The 18,107-nt window shown below is 41.2% G+C and overlaps 1 protein-coding gene across 6 annotated transcripts in view; it reads left to right on the top strand.

Moving 5' to 3' along the window:
- elf1 (E74-like ETS transcription factor 1) overlaps positions 1-12,902 on the top strand; it is a 41,920-nt gene extending 29,018 nt beyond the window's left edge. For 5 of the 6 annotated variants that reach the window (XM_030738790.1, XM_030738791.1, XM_030738789.1 and 2 more), the window contains 9 exons: positions 1,073-1,403; positions 1,884-1,940; positions 5,503-5,677; positions 6,209-6,313; positions 6,437-6,598; positions 6,725-6,808; positions 7,471-7,663; positions 7,818-8,171; positions 9,733-12,902. In XM_030738790.1, the coding sequence (XP_030594650.1) occupies positions 1,332-1,403; positions 1,884-1,940; positions 5,503-5,677; positions 6,209-6,313; positions 6,437-6,598; positions 6,725-6,808; positions 7,471-7,663; positions 7,818-8,171; positions 9,733-10,525 (1,995 nt within the window). In that variant the 5' untranslated portion in view covers positions 1,073-1,331 and the 3' untranslated portion in view covers positions 10,526-12,902. The remainder of the gene's footprint in view (positions 1-1,072; positions 1,404-1,883; positions 1,941-5,502; positions 5,678-6,208; positions 6,314-6,436; positions 6,599-6,724; positions 6,809-7,470; positions 7,664-7,817; positions 8,172-9,732) is intronic. The other variant, XM_030738793.1, reaches the window with a different exon arrangement.
- Positions 12,903-18,107: the final 5,205 nt, after the last annotated feature.

Raw genomic sequence — 18,107 nt, 5'->3', positions numbered from 1 at the left:
CCCAGCCTTCATCCTGAAACCTGGCTCAGGGTATCGATTGTTGGGACACACCTGAACATGTACACACACACACACACACACACACACACACACACACACACACACACACACACACACACACACACACACAAAATAACAAGTATATGACCACCAGTTTCCCTTCAGCACAGCCTGTGATCACAGTAACTCCCCGAGGGTCAACACACAGGGACTTCCAGAGCATCATCAGACAAGTGATCTTTTGCCTGTGTGTGCCTGTGTGTGCATGTGAGTGTGTGTGTGCGAGCGCGCGCGCGCGTGTGTGTGTGTGTGTGAAGAGGGAGGGTTTGCTCACCCCTCGTGATCATAATATCAGCCCCTTTGAGCCTTAAGATCTAGGGTGGAGGGCTGAGTGGTGTCTCAAATTCAGGAACAGACCTAAAATGTGAGATATCTCTGATTAAATGAGAATGAACTGTGCAGCAGTTTTACATTAGTTGATGAAAAGAAAAGAAATTTACTGACAGTACTGACAAAGATCCTGTTTTTAATAGAATTGTGTAAAGTGGTTTTCAGGCTCTTGAATATGGGAATTTTCTTCTGTTTTTTTTTTTGCTGTTACATTATAATAAATTTGATTTTTTTTTGGGGGGGGGGGGGGGTTATTAATAGTAATAATAGTAATTCAGCTTTATATCTCTGTTTGTGTTCAGATTGATATTTGCAATTAAAGTGACTGTACAGAATATAAATAACCTTTAATACAGACAAGAATACAATTAAATTGTCACTGACTTTTAAACCTGGTGCCGATAACATTCTGATGCTTGTTATATTGACTTAATTTGTAGGGTTTGTAGGGTGGAACAAGTCAGTGATCTGATTTTTCAGCATCACAGATCAAAACTAGGCATGACCCAGATAATGTTTTTTACTGCCTGAAACTGCTTAGATCTGACCAGGTTTTGCATAACTCATTTAAACTCAGAGGGCTTCCACCCTCTGAGAACTATTTCTGCCTCTTGTCTCTTAGTAAAATTGAACAGATTTAATATGTCTGTTGACCTATCACCTCTGTCTCTCCCTCTTCTAGGTGTAGATGCTTCAGGCGCAGCGGGGCCCAGCCTTCGTGTCAGAGAGGGACGAGGCTGCTCCCACCTGGGCCACAGGACTCCTCTGAAACTTGGCTCATGGTCTCTCTCTCTCAGCGCAATAACTGCTCAGATTAGAAAACGGGAGGACAGGCGAGCCATTTTGTGAGGTGAAACTGAGTCTGACTGCGCAGAGAAGGAGCTGGAGTAGTCATAACCAGGATATTTTAGGCTGCCCTTTGACTTTTGAACTCCATTACCATGACGACCGCAGTACAATCCAGCGAACTGGTGTTTGAATTTGCCAGCAATGGGATGGACGAAATCAATCAGGTACGATCGCACTGGAGAAACCACATTTTTAAACGCAACTTTCTGTTGTTTTTATGGTGACTCGGCTTAGATGAGCCTACATTAGCATTCAAAAGCGTTGAGCACAGTGGTCGACCATCTGTCTTTTTCTACATGACACGCTGTACGCAATCTTGTTGATAAATGAAATACTTTTGAAAACAAACAAAACTAGAGTAAACAGCATGGTCACTGGGGTAGGATTAGTCTGTGATCTCTAACTCTGGCAACATGTTGAGAAACGACACAGGAGGGGAGGAGGATGGAGCCGAGAGGAGGTCTGGGAAGAAGAGTGTGGGCTGCTGGTAGCACAGAAATGGAAAGATTGAAAAACCTGCAGTGAGGCTAGGGTGTGTGGGAGGCTCAGGGTGGGGCTAGGACGTGAATGTGTTTATTACCCAAAGGTTTCTGTGTGTGCATACGATGTGAACTTGTGCCTGTGTCTTTTCATTGCTCGGTCAGGTGTGCAGTTATCTCTTCCCCACACCCGGGTCTGAATCCTGTGGAGCAGGCTTGATTGTAAGTGTGGATGTATGTGTGTTTATGTGTCCTGGTATCTGTATGTGTGTATCTAGAGTGGTAGGCTGTCACTGGATCCCTGAATAGCTCCAGTTCAAGCCTAACCTGATGGACCAGTTACAAGGCTGTTTAGAAGGGATGGGATAATTCTAGCAAAAGGTCTTGCATTGTTCCAGCGCTACAGTTTTTTTGTTTTGCTGCACCCACTTGGCCTGTTATACAAGCAGTTTGCCCCTATTTACCAAGTCATGGAAATATTCTCATCTAAGCGAACAGCTCACAATGGTACTACTGCATTGGCCATTTGGACATTTAAAACATTTTTTTTTCTTGCCACAGTAAAGCTGTTGGAGCTGAGTAAAATCACCCAGTAGATTCTGTAATGATTAGCCTTGCTATATTGTTTTTTAAGTCAATAAGTAACTCCCTTAGGTGTATGATTTGATGATTGCAGTATGAAAATGGATTTATGATTTTGAACACACTCAAGTTCTGCTTCAGCTGAGGGAAGAGAAAAAGGGTTCCAAAGTTTTCTCCATTTTCAGGCTACAGTGATAAAGGTTTTAGTAAACAATCAGCTTTTAAACAAGATAGTATCTCTTACATTATGGCAGCTATACTTTCTCAAATATTATGATGCGGATATTGAAAGTGCACAGACAGTTGGACTACATTGTGGTTAGGCAGGTAAAGCAGAAGAGAGTGGGGTGTGGGGGAACAGCCTGCACAGATGCTGCTGCTTTCAAAGGCAGAATGGGGAACTCAGAAATGCAAATTGGTTGGAGCTTTATCGCCTTTGTTTCCCAACTAGGAACACTATTCAGGTCAACAAAGAGGAAGAAGTCGTTAGGATACTTGTTGTATGTTTAGTATAATTTGTGTTGCATGTAGGGTGCTTGTTCCACCCTCTCACCGCTTTACTCCTTTAAACAACAGTTTCTTTCTTTCATAGTTATTGCCAGATTATCACCAGGTTTGCACAGCAATACAAGTCTGAATTGTTCCCAGAAAAAAAAACCAGAATCAATTTAACATCAAAACAACAGCCGAGACGTCAGCAACATGTGTCTGCCGCTCTGTCAGCAAACTGTGTGGGATCACAGGCTTTCAGCATTTAGTGGGGGGAGGGGAGGGTGGGAAGGGCTGCTGTTTCAGACGCAGACAAATAGTCAAAATGGTTTTATCTACTGACACACGCTTTGTTCTTATTCAAGGACAGCAAACTTAGGTGCCGTTTACACGAGACCGTTTTCATTTTGAAACGGTGTCGTTTTGATGCGTTTCGGCCTTGCGTTTACACGACAACGGTGTCGTTTTGATGCGTTTCGCCCTTCTGTTTACACGACAACAGAGTGAAAACGATGTGTTTCAGAAACGGGGTCCAGAGTGGAGCGTTTCAGAAACGCACCGGCTTGCGTTTTCGTGTAAACACTTGAAACCGGGGTGATTTGAAAACGCTCGACTCGCACATGCGCACTATGGTTGCGACGGCCAGTTTTTCGCGCACGCGCAAACTGATAAACAGTACTCGCGGATTCACGAGTGCTTCTTATGCTTTTCCTGTGTTTTTACCGTTTTGTAATTCAGCGTTGTGTGCAGCAGCGATCCAACCTCATCATCTGTCCACACAAAACCTCTCACATTGGCCGTTTTGTAAGTAATGAACAATTTGCCGCACTACCTACTGTGTCACTCCACGCATGCGCGTCTTGCGTAAACAAACTGCAAAGAGAAAACCAACGCCAACTTGTGGCCTGGCATGGGAACTACATCGTTTTCATCGTTTCACATGTCCTCGTGTAAACGCGGATCGTTTCTGAAATGCCATCGTGTAAACGAAAGGCTGAAACGCATCAAAACGACACCGTTTCCAGTGAAAACGGCCTCGTGTAAACGGCACCTAAATTTAAGTCAAGCCGAGAAAATGTGGTAGCCTCACTGTCTTGCACTCTCATAGTATGTCTAGCAAAGAGGCTGATTAATGGGAAATATTCAGTGCGTGTCAGTGAGACACTGATAGCACACGCAGTCAAAGCAAAACTCAGAGTTTTTTGTTAGTCCCAGGAAGCCTTGTGGCTTTTCTGTTTAAAAGGCACAAGTTGTGTGTTTCTGGTAGAGGTGTGATAGAGATTTTGCAGAGCCACATTCTCCTTGACTCAAACACCTAAATTATAAAGTTTTTAATAAAGAATTGATGGATAATTACTGCTGGTGCTGCTAAGGAAGCCTAACCATTTAAAACTATGTCCAAATTATGAGCCAGTCTGTTAGTTTCCTGGTTAAACTGTAGCTGAAATGGGTATGTGGCCATGCACACTCGAATTCCCCCTCTTCCCAACCCCCTCATCTCAAGGCCTGGACACCTGGTATGCCCCAGAGGTCCAAACCAACAATGGACACTTGTGCAAAGACACAGATAAGCCTTTATTCATGTTCCTCCTACCACACCTTTTTGTCTGTCATGTCCCCTTTTAATCAGGTCATCTCTGTAGGAATGTGATTTAAGGTGTGTATTATTGATCTGCGTTGTTTGGTTAAAATTAAAACAAATCACATTATGAATCATTTGAAAGAATTCAGTGACGTTTAGACACATCATACATTTAAAAACCATTTCTCAAGTAGCTAAATGTAGTTGCTTTATTTGCCTGTCACTGGCATGAGAAGAAATGATTTCAGTGTTTTTGATGTGTAGTGTGCTGCCATCTGCTGGTAGTTATGTTTTGCATCAGAATACCTGAGTCGACTGTTTTATTTAATGCTTTTATAACGCTATATAAATGGTTTATTTTAATGATTAGTAAATCAGCGTTCATCTACCTTTTCATGTTGGATTTTTTTTGTACTATTTGAAAACTAGTGTCAGGTTTAGAGGACCATATGCCAAGCATATTTAAAGGACCGAATTAGCCTCAGTGTCCCTCTGACTGACACAAACCACGTGCCCGGTGAGCCCTTTTGACAAGGTCTCTGTTAGTAGAGCTCACTTTAGCCTACACTCTGGTAATTCCCTCTGTCCCCTTGCTCCTTCCTGCATCAGATTGTGCCATGCCTGAAATGAGATAGCAAGGGTTGAATTCCCAAAGCACATTTAGGAGATGATGAAGGGTGTGCTTGCCTGCAATTCATGGCTGATGCATTAACATTCATTTGGTGTTATATAATTTCTGAACATTGAACATTAACTCTTCAGGTGAAGTGGGCTAGAACAAACAGCTGGTTCCTGACTTCTTCAGCAGGCTCCTCTGGACCGCTGCAGCACCACTGAAATGAGCTCTCCACCATGCTGGGCGCCTACACGTTAGCTAAAAATGAGCATGAATCTACAGTATTTTAGAAGGCAGTAAAAATAAACGACTAAATTGGGTTTTAACATTAGTCGGGTGTCATCTGTGGTTTTTATAACACATTTATGATGTGCAGTGGAGGAATTAATGGTGTTTTTATTGCACATATACTCAAAGACATATGTACAAAGACCCACCGTCCTCTGCCTCTGAGGGGTATCTTTTGTGTTCCAACATCTCATACCTTTCTGTCTGTGTGTCTCCTCTCTGTTCAGCTGGACGACCCGTCAGTATTCCCAGCGGTGATCGTTGAGCAGGTTCCCGCGGCCGATCTGTTGCAAGTGTACTCGGGCCTCGAGTCTGATGAGGTGACCAATGGTATCATGGTGGATACCACTCTCCATGTGGTTGAGGAACCATCCATTTTGGAAGGAGGAGTGGATCTCACAGGTACACATGCAATAGACAAAATTTTCATTATATATAACAAAACTAACAAAGCAAACGAGTGGAAGATGCAAAGCCGGAAAATTACAAACCACACATTTAATATCTGCTCCAATGTGCAGCAGAGGCTTTATTCATAGGTACTCTTCTAATAAATTCATCACTAACCTGACTTAGAGACTATTTAGTCAGTGAACAGCAAATTACCTGAATATGCAGAACATGCAAGCATTCATTTAAATGAACCTGAAAGATAGTCTTTCCACTATTAAGTGGAAAAAAAAAAACTTTCTTTAAATTGATCTTGTCTTTGTGTCTTTCTCCTGAAATGAAAAGCACACTTATAATCGTGTTCTTTCTTTGAAAAAACACTTTAAAAATGACTGTCCTTGCTACAAGTGAAAGCTGACTTAAAAAAGAAGCTTTGTAGCCATTCAGCTGTGTGTGACCTACACTTATCAAAATGCTACAGTATGCAAAGTATTACCCTCCAAGTATTTCTTATTTATGAATTTATTGTCATCTGGTGGACAGAAACAACAGTCTCAGGCACAGAGGACAGCATGGAGACAAATGAAGCAGCAGCAGCTCTTCTTAACATGGAGTCTCCGAATAACATTTTGGATGAGAAGCGTATGCGTAAGTTAATTTGCATGCTTATTATTCCACTCTTTCAGCTTGTGACAAAATTGTCAGCTTTGATCTAACACTGTTCATAATTGCAGCTTAAAACACATTTCTGTATCTCTTGTTTATGCTTAGTTCACACCTATGGCACTCTGCTTGAGTCGGACCTGCCATACGCCCCACTGAGGCCTGACCAGATGGACAATGTTGCCCTTGATATGTCTGTTGATGAGGACACTTCATCTATGGATGAGATTCCCCAAAAATGCCCATTAAAACCTCAGAAAAAAACCAAAGGTAAGACAGTTTTCCTCCACCTCCTTGTTAGAAACCCCTCACTAAAAATTCAGTGTTGTAGGTAATTAGATGATTTCACTGTGGCCTTGCGCCTTATAACACACTGCTCCATAATTTGAATCATAGTGCGAAAGCCACGGGCGGTCCGTCCCTGCTCTCCTATCACCACCCCTAACCTACCACTCAGGAAGAAGAGCAAGGAGGGCAAAGGTAAGCCTCACTAACTAGTCCAATTTTCTGTAATCAGCCAATAAAAATCAAGGTCTGTCCTCCTCTTGTGTATGCTCCATTTCCTCATGTGGAGTGTGCAAACAGCAGTCCTCAACCCCTGCAGTCCAGCGGGGTCGAATCTAGGAGAGTTAATGGATGAGGGGATCTCAGAGTGCTGTGTTTCACAGGGAAACAGAAGTGATTGCAGGCTGGAGGGCACGTTGATGCTCTGCAGATAGAAGCAGACTAGTGGTGCACGATGTAAAACCTCATTGCGCCATACAGTGTGACTCAAAGAGGAGGGGGCTGGGGACAGCAGGTTCAGTTGCACACATATACATCACCCTGTCATGGTGTCTGGGATTCAAGTGACTACCGGGAGTGTTGCTGTTTTTAACCACTTCTGGCCAAAGCATTTCACGAATTAGAGTTATCTACTCTCAGACTTGATATAATTAATTTCCTCCCAAGGCACGCATGTACACATGCAATGGCAGCAAGAAAAGAGCAGCTCCTCCTGTAAGCCTGTGGCATTCATATATAAACTGTATTACTAAATGAATTATAGATGTCTATAGAAAAGCTCCAAGGCCTCGCTATGAATGTCTGACTCGCTTGAAAGTTAAAAACAAGACTAAATTTATTTCCCCCCCAATTTGCAGGCAATACCATCTACCTGTGGGAATTCCTTCTGGCCTTACTGCAGGATAAAAACACCTGTCCCAAATACATCAAGTGGACACAGCGGGAAAAAGGCATCTTTAAGCTTGTGGACTCCAAGGCTGTTTCAAAGCTGTGGGGCAAACACAAGAACAAACCTGACATGAACTATGAAACCATGGGAAGAGCTCTCAGGTAACATACAGATGAGTGCCATTTTCCACAGTGCCACTGGCCTACAAATGAGCTTTCATTTATCTCTGAAACCTAAAGTTATGCGTCCATAGATATATTCATAATGCCGCACAGGAATGACTATAAATGTACTGAACATTCCCTTATCTATTAGGTACTACTATCAGAGAGGCATCCTGGCTAAAGTGGAGGGGCAGCGACTGGTCTATCAGTTTAAGGAGATGCCAGCTGATCTCGTGGTGATTGAGGACGAAGACACGGGCTCTGATGCCAATGTCGGCTATGGGAACCAAAGGTCGACCAACGGGCGGTCTGTGGTTCGTGGAGCGTCCAAAGGCCACGGAAGAGCTCATGGTCAACACCAAGTCTCAGTAAAACAGATGAAGAAAGAGCTGAATGATGAATCTCTCTACCAGGAAGCTAACGGTGGACAGGCTGAGCAGCTCCTTCAGTCGGTTCATATGCTGCACCAAGGGGCAGGAGTCCAAGAAACAGCACAAGCTTTAAGGTAGGAGATTGGCGCACTGTGAACAATGCCAGAGGTGTTTTGAGAGGGACCAACAGAAAAATGAGGAATAGTTTTATTTTTGTTTCATTATTCCACAGTGGGTGCTAGAAAATCATTGTTCCTTTAATGATCTTTCAAACTAGAGCTCAATGGGTAAATCAGTCGGGGTGAGATTAGTTTATTGTGGATATATCTATCTATCCATATGTCAGCAAAAGTAACACACATTTGCAGTACAGAAAAGCCAGGGATATGTTGGAGTTATAAACAATGTCCTTAACAGACCATTACTTATAAAATTGACTCAAATCTTATGATTATTTACTTTCTGTTCAAGAGTTAACACTGTTGTTATGAGTGTGATGAAAATATGCGAAATGCTGGTAAGTGCAAAAGCTAGAAACGGGGGAACAGCTAGCCTTGCTCTGCTGGTTGCCGCTTAACAGAACTAAAGACAACACTGTTCCTAGACGCAAAAATATACCCAGCATTCAAATATGTAGACAAGCATGTGTTTCACACTTTGGCTTTTGTGTAAATTAAAACAAATGTAATATAATGTGGAACAGCAGGAAACTTACCTGATGACATAGTGTGCATGCTAAGCTAAGCTGACTCACTACTGCCTGTGTCCTAATATCAACTACACAGGTATAAGAGTGTTATTGAGCTGCCAAAATGCATGTCTGTCAGATATAGTCACCAAAAATGTAAAATAAACTTGGTTATTGTAAAATATCAACTATTAAATGTCACACATACCGACTCTGTTCTACACCCACAGCATGACTGGATAGCAAAAATCTTTTTTAGTCAGAAGGATAATTTGGTTCGTGGTGGTGGAAATTCTAAAACATAGTCATAAAGCACACAAAAAAGTATATTTTGCATACTCATACATAAATCCACTTGCCCTGAAATTCACAGAACACGTCCGAGTCAAAGCTCAGCCTTGTTTTAGTGGTAGCAACTAAGGGAACTCAATAGCATCTCGAAGCCGTGTATGTACAAAATGTCACCTTTTCAGAATTTGAGATGCAGAGTTTCATAATATATAATAAAGCTATGAGATGAACACAGCAACAGCAAACCCAGCAGAGTTGCAGTAAATCTCTAGTTTATATTATTCATTTTTTATTGATGTCTGTAAAGTGCCATATCACCTTCATTTTTTTATTGAATGCAGTTTTTTTTTTTGTTCTGCCACAGCTTTACTTTGCTTTTTATTTTTCTGTTGTTAAATCTGCTGCCTGTATTACCAATGTATTATCACAAATTAGACTTTTTTTTTTTAGTGGTTAAACATTGTCTGCAGTTAGGAATTGAAGAGAATAATAATTTCTGCAATACAGCTGTCAGCACAATTTGTTATTTTAATAAGGGCATTAGTTCTGCTTTTTAGACTCATAGCTGTGCGGTCGCTAACTTTCACAGTGGGTGTTTGTTAAAAATAAACCCTGTATATATTTGCAAAGATACAAACAGAATATTCGATTACAGCAGCTCTGTCAGAGAAGTTGAAGAAACTCACCTATATCTTCCATTTATTTGATCTTTTCAGGACCATTAGCACTCCTGCATCAGTTCCTATGGTCCTGACATCTTCCGGCTCTCTTCAATCTGTTCCCCTCACTGTTCTGGCAAATGGGGACTCCAGCCACTCCTCTTCTCGGGTTATTCTCCACACCATGCCCTCCACAACAGCATGTGGTAAAGATGTGCTTACCATCCAGACGGCCTCTATAGCAGGTGGGGCTAACAGCCTGCAGGATGGCCTCCCGCAGCAGCTCTTGGTCACCAGTCTGGGCTCGTCTGCCTCCTCCTCCTGCACTTCCCCTCCAGGAGTCATTAGTTCCACCGCTTCCAACCTCAATGGTCTCCCCCGCCTTGTCACCATTAACACCACCTGCGGGCAGACCATGGTGGCACAGCAGCCCGGCACCGTAATTGCCACTGTGCTCAAATCTAGCGACCTCTCAGGGCTGCAGGTCAAAGAGGAGATGCTGGACCCCAGCTACTTTCAGTCGATGGTGAATGGTGATCCATCACTGGCTGCACATACATTTGAAAAAGAAGAGATGGAAGCAGGGGAGGCAGAGCTGCAGTACAGGACTGTTATCATTGATACCAGTCAAAGCCAGGGCCCGGAGGGTGCAAGTGAAACTATAATTAATGGACATTCCTCCCAGAGCAGCAGCCCTAGTGAAGGTCTGACCCCTGTGGAGGAGCTCGAAGTGCGTGGAGAGATGTCCCTGCAGCCTGAGCAAGGAATCAAAGGCCTGCAGGAGCTGCCAGTGTCTGTTCAATTGCCTGCAAACTTTATCCAGATAAAGACAGAACCTGCAGAGGCTTAGTGCTGCAGGACTCTTCAACACAAGCTGAACCAAAATTGAAACCATTTTGACCCTGGACTTGGTATTTTCTTTTCTTACCACAGTGATCTGATCGAAGATCAAAACGAGGGATCTTGCAGCTTTTAAAGGTTGGTCAGTTCAGGCTCAGGATTTATTGTTTACTCACATACTTTGTGACCACATTCGTAATTTTAAAAATCAAGGGAGTGCTTAGTTTTTTTGTTTTAAGAAGTAATTTTTCAGATTTAGGATTTTTTTCTGTAGACATAATCCCCAACACACGTAGATACACATCCATACGCACACATGCACAAAAACAAAATGCTTTTTCCTCTAGGAGAGCAGCCATTGGATAAACCAGGGATCCCTGCCTATCAAATGTGCCAGTTAGTTTTTTGAGTCTTGTTTTGATTGTTTTACTTTTCATCTCACCCGACTCATGTGTTTTAAAGGAGAATGCAACAAACCAAAAACCGGGGACTGATGCCAAATGGTGCAATGACATGAGATGTCTGACAATGTGTGAGTTTATGTGACCATTAGACCACGTACAAGTTTCTTTTCGCATGGATGAGGAAAGGATGTTGTGTCTGCTGGAAAAAGAAAAAGAAAAAAAACACAGACAAAACCCTCCCCCCCACACATCTCGGAGATTAATTGAAGAGTGCCTTACCGGAAGTTCAAATAGTTCAAGACTGTTTGCTGGAAAGATCTGCGTAAGAGATGAAAATGGACTAAATGGCTTCACAGACTTTGAGACTTCCAAGAAGTTATTACTCATTTATTTTCATATAATCAAAATAGGTATGCATTCACTCTCTAATACCCCTGGCCTTAAAACACTGTGTTACTATGGAAATGGGCATTTTCTGTCCACCAAGGACAGTGTAACATCAAAACTGTTTGTATAAAGCTGCAGACTGGAGGCACAGCAAGATAGGGCGGTACAAATGGAGAGAAAGAATACACAGGATAAGACAGATTTTATCAGTCTCTGCCTCAGAGGCTCCAGGTTTAAGTCCTGTTCATATAAAAATGGAATATATATGAATCTATATATATATAAATAATTGAATAAATAAATAAATATATATATATATATATATATATATATATATATATACATATAATATACAATTAAGATTCAATTTTAAGGCCACAGTGAATTTATTTATTTTGTGAATTCCTAAATTCTGTGTAAAAAAATACAGGCACATTTGTTTTCTATTTACATGTAAAAACCTGAGGGGAAATGCAAAGAATATGAACGTTAATATCAGGAGGCTTATTTGGTCGTTTTTTGTAAGACCAACATTTTGCATTTGTATAGCATCCCATATAATCAGCTTTGGTATTTCCTTGAGTTTTGGACTCCAGTGCTCAGTGCAGCATGATTACTCCACTGTTATATTCTCTCATATCCTCTGATTTAAACATGTACTGAATGTCCTTTTCATTCCTTCTTATCAGCGGACATACCTCTTTACCTTTTTTTAACAGTCAAGCAGTCGAAACTATGCATTCAAGTACATATATGCTGTGTGTGCTGTATAAAGTATCAAATGCAACAATCAATATGTCTTTGAAATCCTGTCTCAAATTTCGTCAGTTGTTTGGTACAAAGAAGTACCGGTGCTGTTTTTTTTTTTTTTTTTTTTTAAGCTTTGCTCCTTTTCTTCTCCTTTCTTTTCCTCTCCTCTCTCTCACCTCGTTACCTCTTGTCTGTTTTTTTTAATTTTTTTCTGCTCACCTCCTCCTCCACTGCTCCTGGCTCGGGTCAGTCGAGTCTGTGCCTTCTTTATTTGCTGTCCCACTTGGTTAAGAACCTCTCAGGCCAGCCATCTGATTGGCCCCTTGGTCCTGCTGGGGATGAAGCCATATTGATCCTGAGTGGTATCACGGCTAAATTGGTTGTATTTTCCAGCCGGACTGTAGCTGCAGAGTGAGGACATTCAGACATACTGACCTCCATCTGCACTGGCACCTAAGGACAGGAGTTAAACGCTACTTTACAACCTCACATCAGCCAAAGGGCTCTGGGTCTGCAAAGACACTCTGAATGTATACTTATTTTTAAAGTACATACTTGTGCAGATTTTTGACAGTCAATAAGTACACTGGGTTATATTTGCATTAAAATCTGTCAGTCTTTTGGTGGGGATTTGCTGCCTTGTTTGCTTTGTATATATTCCTGTATCTACCTTTCCTTTTCCTTCACGCACTGTTTTACTGTCTGTGAAATGTTGAGGTATGTCCACTGCTTATGTTTTTGTTGCTTATTTTTGACTTGGGTTATCCATGGCCTCTTTATGCTGAATAGATAGATTTTTAAGAAAACGTCAATATGCTAATTAAATACAAAAATCTTATCTCCTGACTGTTCTCTCTCTCTCTTTTTTTATTTGTTGCTGTTTTTGCTGGCAGAATGGTTTTCAAATAGTGTGAGGCACAAATAAAATGTCACACAAGCTATTTTTGAGAAATTAAACAGAAAACCAAATTAAACTTGGAAACAAATAGCTTGCAAACGGTTACTAAGTCCATTAATTTGCACTGTTACGATAAACTATTCCTGCCTTGAAAATTCAGAGTTGTATTGTTGGGCTATTGAAGCTTTGGGGGACATTTGATCACATGGTATTTTGAGAGAAAGAAAAAGCTACTGTAGGAAACTGGATTGGAGCCATTAGCGGGCCAGAGACTGATTGGACTGTACTTAAGAGCTCTGCTTCTCCAGTTGCTGTGGGTGGATGAATACATTAGCATGTGACATGCCCAGAGCTGAAGACAGACGAGTCTGTCACCACAGCTTGCATAGTGAAAAGTGTGTGTGTGTATGTGCATTTAAGCTGTGGTTGGCGGGAGAATAAGTTACACTGAATTGGGCTGATTCTTTTCAAGCATGTGTTATGTTGATGTGCTTGTATCTGTGAGGATGGCGTGTTTGTGTGTTTGGGGTTTACATTGGCTTGGATTGACTGTGCGTGTGTGTGTTCAGGGTCGGGAAGCAGGGGGGTGGAAGTCTTCTGGCAGCAGGGCTTGCCTACCATGCCTTGCTCTGTCTACACCCACATACACAGCTGTGTACCACACAATTCAATCTTGCCATAGGGTTACACACACACACGCATGCACACACACACACACACACGCACACACACAGAAACAAGACCAGAAGTTCTGCCACAGCCACCATTACAACCTTCTTCACACCAGTAAACAGCTTCCTGAGCCTTCTGCACATGAAAAAATTGTTTGAAATGGGAATTAAATCATTGCGCAAGCTCCACATTCAGCAACAAACAGCCCTCCATTACATCCAAACAGACACTTTGCTTTTCTGTTGAGCGATTCATCGATTGCCTGCCATAGGGTAAGCGGAGGTTCTTATGGATTACTAAAATAATGAAAGGCTACTAGCAGCCGTTATGTCTGTGCTATTCCTTTGGTTAGTGAGTCAGAGACCCTGAAGATGGAGTGAGAGCCAGGTCCTGGGAGAGGAGGACTATTTCTGTGTCGCCTGCAGCCACTGACACAGCGCGAGTGTTTACTGCTGTGCCATGCTGCCTCTCACAGTGGGAGCAGTTGAGGGATGACGGCTGACATTATTGTGCCTCCAGCCTGTAGCAGGAACAGTACAGGGAGAGCTTATTTAACCATCAGGTCACCAGACTGACTGCAACATTACAAAGAAAAGGAGTTGATGACTGCTGTCTCACAGCCACTGAAGATTCATGCAATCTGTTAACAGCATGCAGGTGAAGTTAAGATTCAAATGGACACTAAAATTTTTATATATATTTTTTTTTTAGCTTTACCTCGTAGAAGCAGAGGTGGATGTATTTAAGGACAGTGAAGTACAGCATGTTTTAAAATGTAAAAAAAAAAAGAAAAGGAAAGAAAAGAAAATGTTGAAAATACCTCACCTAACCTTTGATATTACAGCAGTACACCTTTGTCTACACAAGATGGCACTGGTAATACATGTGTCCTCAGCAGAGCCCGAGCCTCGGTCTGGATTGAAAAGAACTATCCCTTCAGGTCACTAATCTAAATACAGACACTCTTCATACATTGGTTTTCACTCTCCTCCACCCCAGAATAGCAACTTATGGCTCCAAACGAAGGAGCGATTATTTGAAATGAAAATAAGCAGCTGGGAGTGAAGCATCCCTGCATTTTTGATAAGTAACAAAAAGAATTAATTCACTTGTGAGCTTCAATGAAGTGTCCATTCCTCGGGCCAGGTAGGCAAAATCCTTTGAACTGTGATAACCTGGTAAATGCTCGCTATCTCTGTTTATCCTGCAGAGCAGTCGATCTTGTTTCCTTTCCCCATCAAAACGAGGATAAACAAGGGCCGGGGGTGGGGGGGTGGGGTGTGTGTTTCCTATATAAAACACATGAGGAAAAACTGTGCAGGGCTTCATGTATATTTTTGCTCAAACTCTTCACAGATAGCAGGAATGTAAATAAATCAACTTCCATATAGGGTATTAAAAAAAAAAGCCAAGTGCTAACAATTAAATATCAGTTGGTTTTGAGTGGTTGCAATTCCTGTGAAAATGCAAAAAATTTAACTTCAGTTTGTTGGCCTTGTTTGTATATTCTTATCTTTTTTAACTTCAAACAGAAAATATTCTATTAATACAAATTATTAAAATTGCACAGTTTACATCATGAGACAGTGTGTAATGGAAAAATAAAACAGAAGCAGATGCTAATGAGATGTGTGTACTAGGCAACAAAATGTGGATGCATTTTTAAGTAGGCATCAGCTAGACTGTGATCCCTTTTTTTTTTTTTTGTCTTGTAATGCTTCATCTGCAGTATTACTACCACCCGGTGTCATTCAAGGTCTTCTCCGCAATGATTTTAATTGTGAGACATCTGTACTTTAAAATTTGACTTTCATGGTTAATATTGGACTTTTGTCCCAACAGGCATGAGGAGCTCTCAGGGAGCCAGCTGTAATATCTGTATCAGCATCTCCAGTCAGGGTGAACCATCCCATTCAGAGCGACTCTCAGGGCTTCCATGGCAATTTACTCTCACGACTACACAAAGAGTCCTCAGAGTCCTCAGAGACCATCGCCAGATAGACAACTGACAACTAACAGCATCTTACGAAAAATAACACTTTATACTATTTCCTAACACAGTGAGTGCGGTAGCTCCCAACAACAACAGTGGCAGCAGCGGCATGCCAAATGCTAAATGCATCCATTTTAATAACACATGCCCATTTGATGTGATAAGCAGGAAGTAGTGAGAAATGAATTATATAAACACTGATTTTATGAACTTTTCAGAACTGCCTCGGGGGCTTTGCAGTACACTTGTCAGTTTATTTGAAGTATGTTTGCAATTATTGTATTTGTTAACTCATGCCAGTATTTTTCACTTGACATGTGCTTTGGGCCATTGACATTATTGATTCAAAAATAACAATATGGCTTCAGTCTGAACTCCGTTTGTGAGCATATTCATAAAACATTTACATACAGCAAGTTTCACCCTCTCTTTCAACAAAATCCATTTCACTGTCAATTATTATTGATATCTTTGACATTATCATCAGAGAGAGCCAACACGAGTCAACGTCTATATTTACTTTGTAGGCGAGATACTTTTATATTACTGTAAACAAAACATTATTACACATCTGATACACAAGAGAGTCTTGGGTTATAAAATCAGGACAATAAAAGCATATATGTCTACTCTGGCTTGTCAAGATTTGATGCTAAATATTTCTGCTAATGAGGAATGGGAGTAATGGTGAGTAGAGAAGGAGCTCTGTCTGTTTCGATTGCATTAGTTGGATTCAAAACCCATACTACTATCAGCTTTCAGACAAACACCCCCCGGGTATTAAGTGTCTTTCAAGGAAATCACATTGTTTCATATGATAGGACAACTGAGATTATTCATACAATGAAATTTAATTGGAAAAAACCAAGGAAAGAAAGAAACATACAGAGGGCTTCAAAGGCAACTAACTACCACAACATGAGTGTTCCATTTTTGTCTCCCTGTTTAACTTCTGAGTACCTCACATAGCTTGAATACTCTTGGGCATTTATGCACCTTGTTATTGTGATGACAGAACATCAATTACAAATGCCTATCTCGCCTGCTTAGTTGCAGATGAGAGTTATTTCAGCTCGACACACTGAGATGCAGCGTTAGAGATTAAAATCGCCTCGGCAAATAAGAAAATGTTTGAACAGTAGCACTATTTAAAGCATTTGAAGATTGCAACAGCGGTGAAAACAATGGAGGATAGCACATCAGTGAGTACATCAAAGCGACCGCTGAGGTCTGTGAATTTTAATTAAAACCTTGTTTGTTTTACATGCTACAAATAACAGAGAAAAGAGTTGCTAAAATACTCAGAGTAAGTCACGAACTTTTAATTCTGGTTCTTCAGCAGCCACTCGTGTTTCTGCGTTGGCTGCTGGAATAATTTTAAATAAGGAAAAATGTACTCACATAGTCTAAATTCTGAAAATGGTTGCTGTGTGTACATCCATGTTGGATCTATGAAGTTGGAGTGCACCACTGCGTCAGTGCTTGAATAATATTTATGATCTTTTGGCAATTGATATGGTGGCACAAGTTTGCTTTGCCATAATAGCAGCACACAAGAGCCAGATTTGATCTCTTCAGTGTTGCTGTTTATCAAAATCAAGCACAACTGAGCACTTTGATGTAGCAAAACTTTTAGGGAGCATTTTCCTTGTGCTTGTGTATTTCTGAGTTGTATGTGGCTTGGTAAATGGAAATGTTTTTCTTGAGTTTTTGTTTTACTCTTGAATGCTGGTCCTTTGGGCCCACAGGAGTACAGGGCATGCAATGGACTTTTATCTGCAGTTATGTAAGCAGCAAAAAAAAAAAAAAGAAAAAAAAGAAAGAAAAAAAAAGGCTTAACAAACAGACATGTACACTCACCAAGCAGAAAACCTGTGCAATCTAATGCAATCCGATACAAGGCTCTGCCAAGATTCTGCGTTTTGACACTCATACATCTTTATTGACATTGGAAAGATGATCAGTCTACTTGCTAGTGATGTACTGGACTGCATTACACTTAAACCATTTTCACACATGCTAAAGTGGCAATATTGAAGATAAGTGGCAATATTGAAGATAACACCTGTGGTTGGTTGTAGTAACAGCTAATGCAGTTTAGCTGTTATGAAATCAACTAGTTTTACGAAGTCAAGCGATAATTGACCTTTTGCCATCATGTGTTGAGCAGCCTTATCTCATTTTGTGCCGCAAATGGCATGAGTCTGCCAACAGATAAGTGAAAACTTAGTTACCTTGCTGAGAAGTTGGAGGCATGCAGTCTGTTACCTGCAGCTCACTCCCTGCAATGCTTCAAACTGATCTGCTGTAGGAAAAAAAAAATGCTGAAAATGGCCGGTGTCTTGTTTTGAAGATGATTCGTCAATAATAATTGGTAAGTGCTAAGCTTAATCAAGCCCCAGTCGACTCATGTTTCGCCACTTAATGCGATTCTGCACCAGGAGAAAATGTTCGGTTTGCATTAGCAGAAACTCAATACAGCCTTTTA

The sequence above is a fragment of the Archocentrus centrarchus genome, chromosome 10 (genome assembly GCF_007364275.1).
Source record: "Archocentrus centrarchus isolate MPI-CPG fArcCen1 chromosome 10, fArcCen1, whole genome shotgun sequence".
Classification (NCBI taxonomy): domain Eukaryota; kingdom Metazoa; phylum Chordata; class Actinopteri; order Cichliformes; family Cichlidae; genus Archocentrus; species Archocentrus centrarchus.
This window is presented reverse-complemented; position numbering and strand designations above follow the sequence as displayed.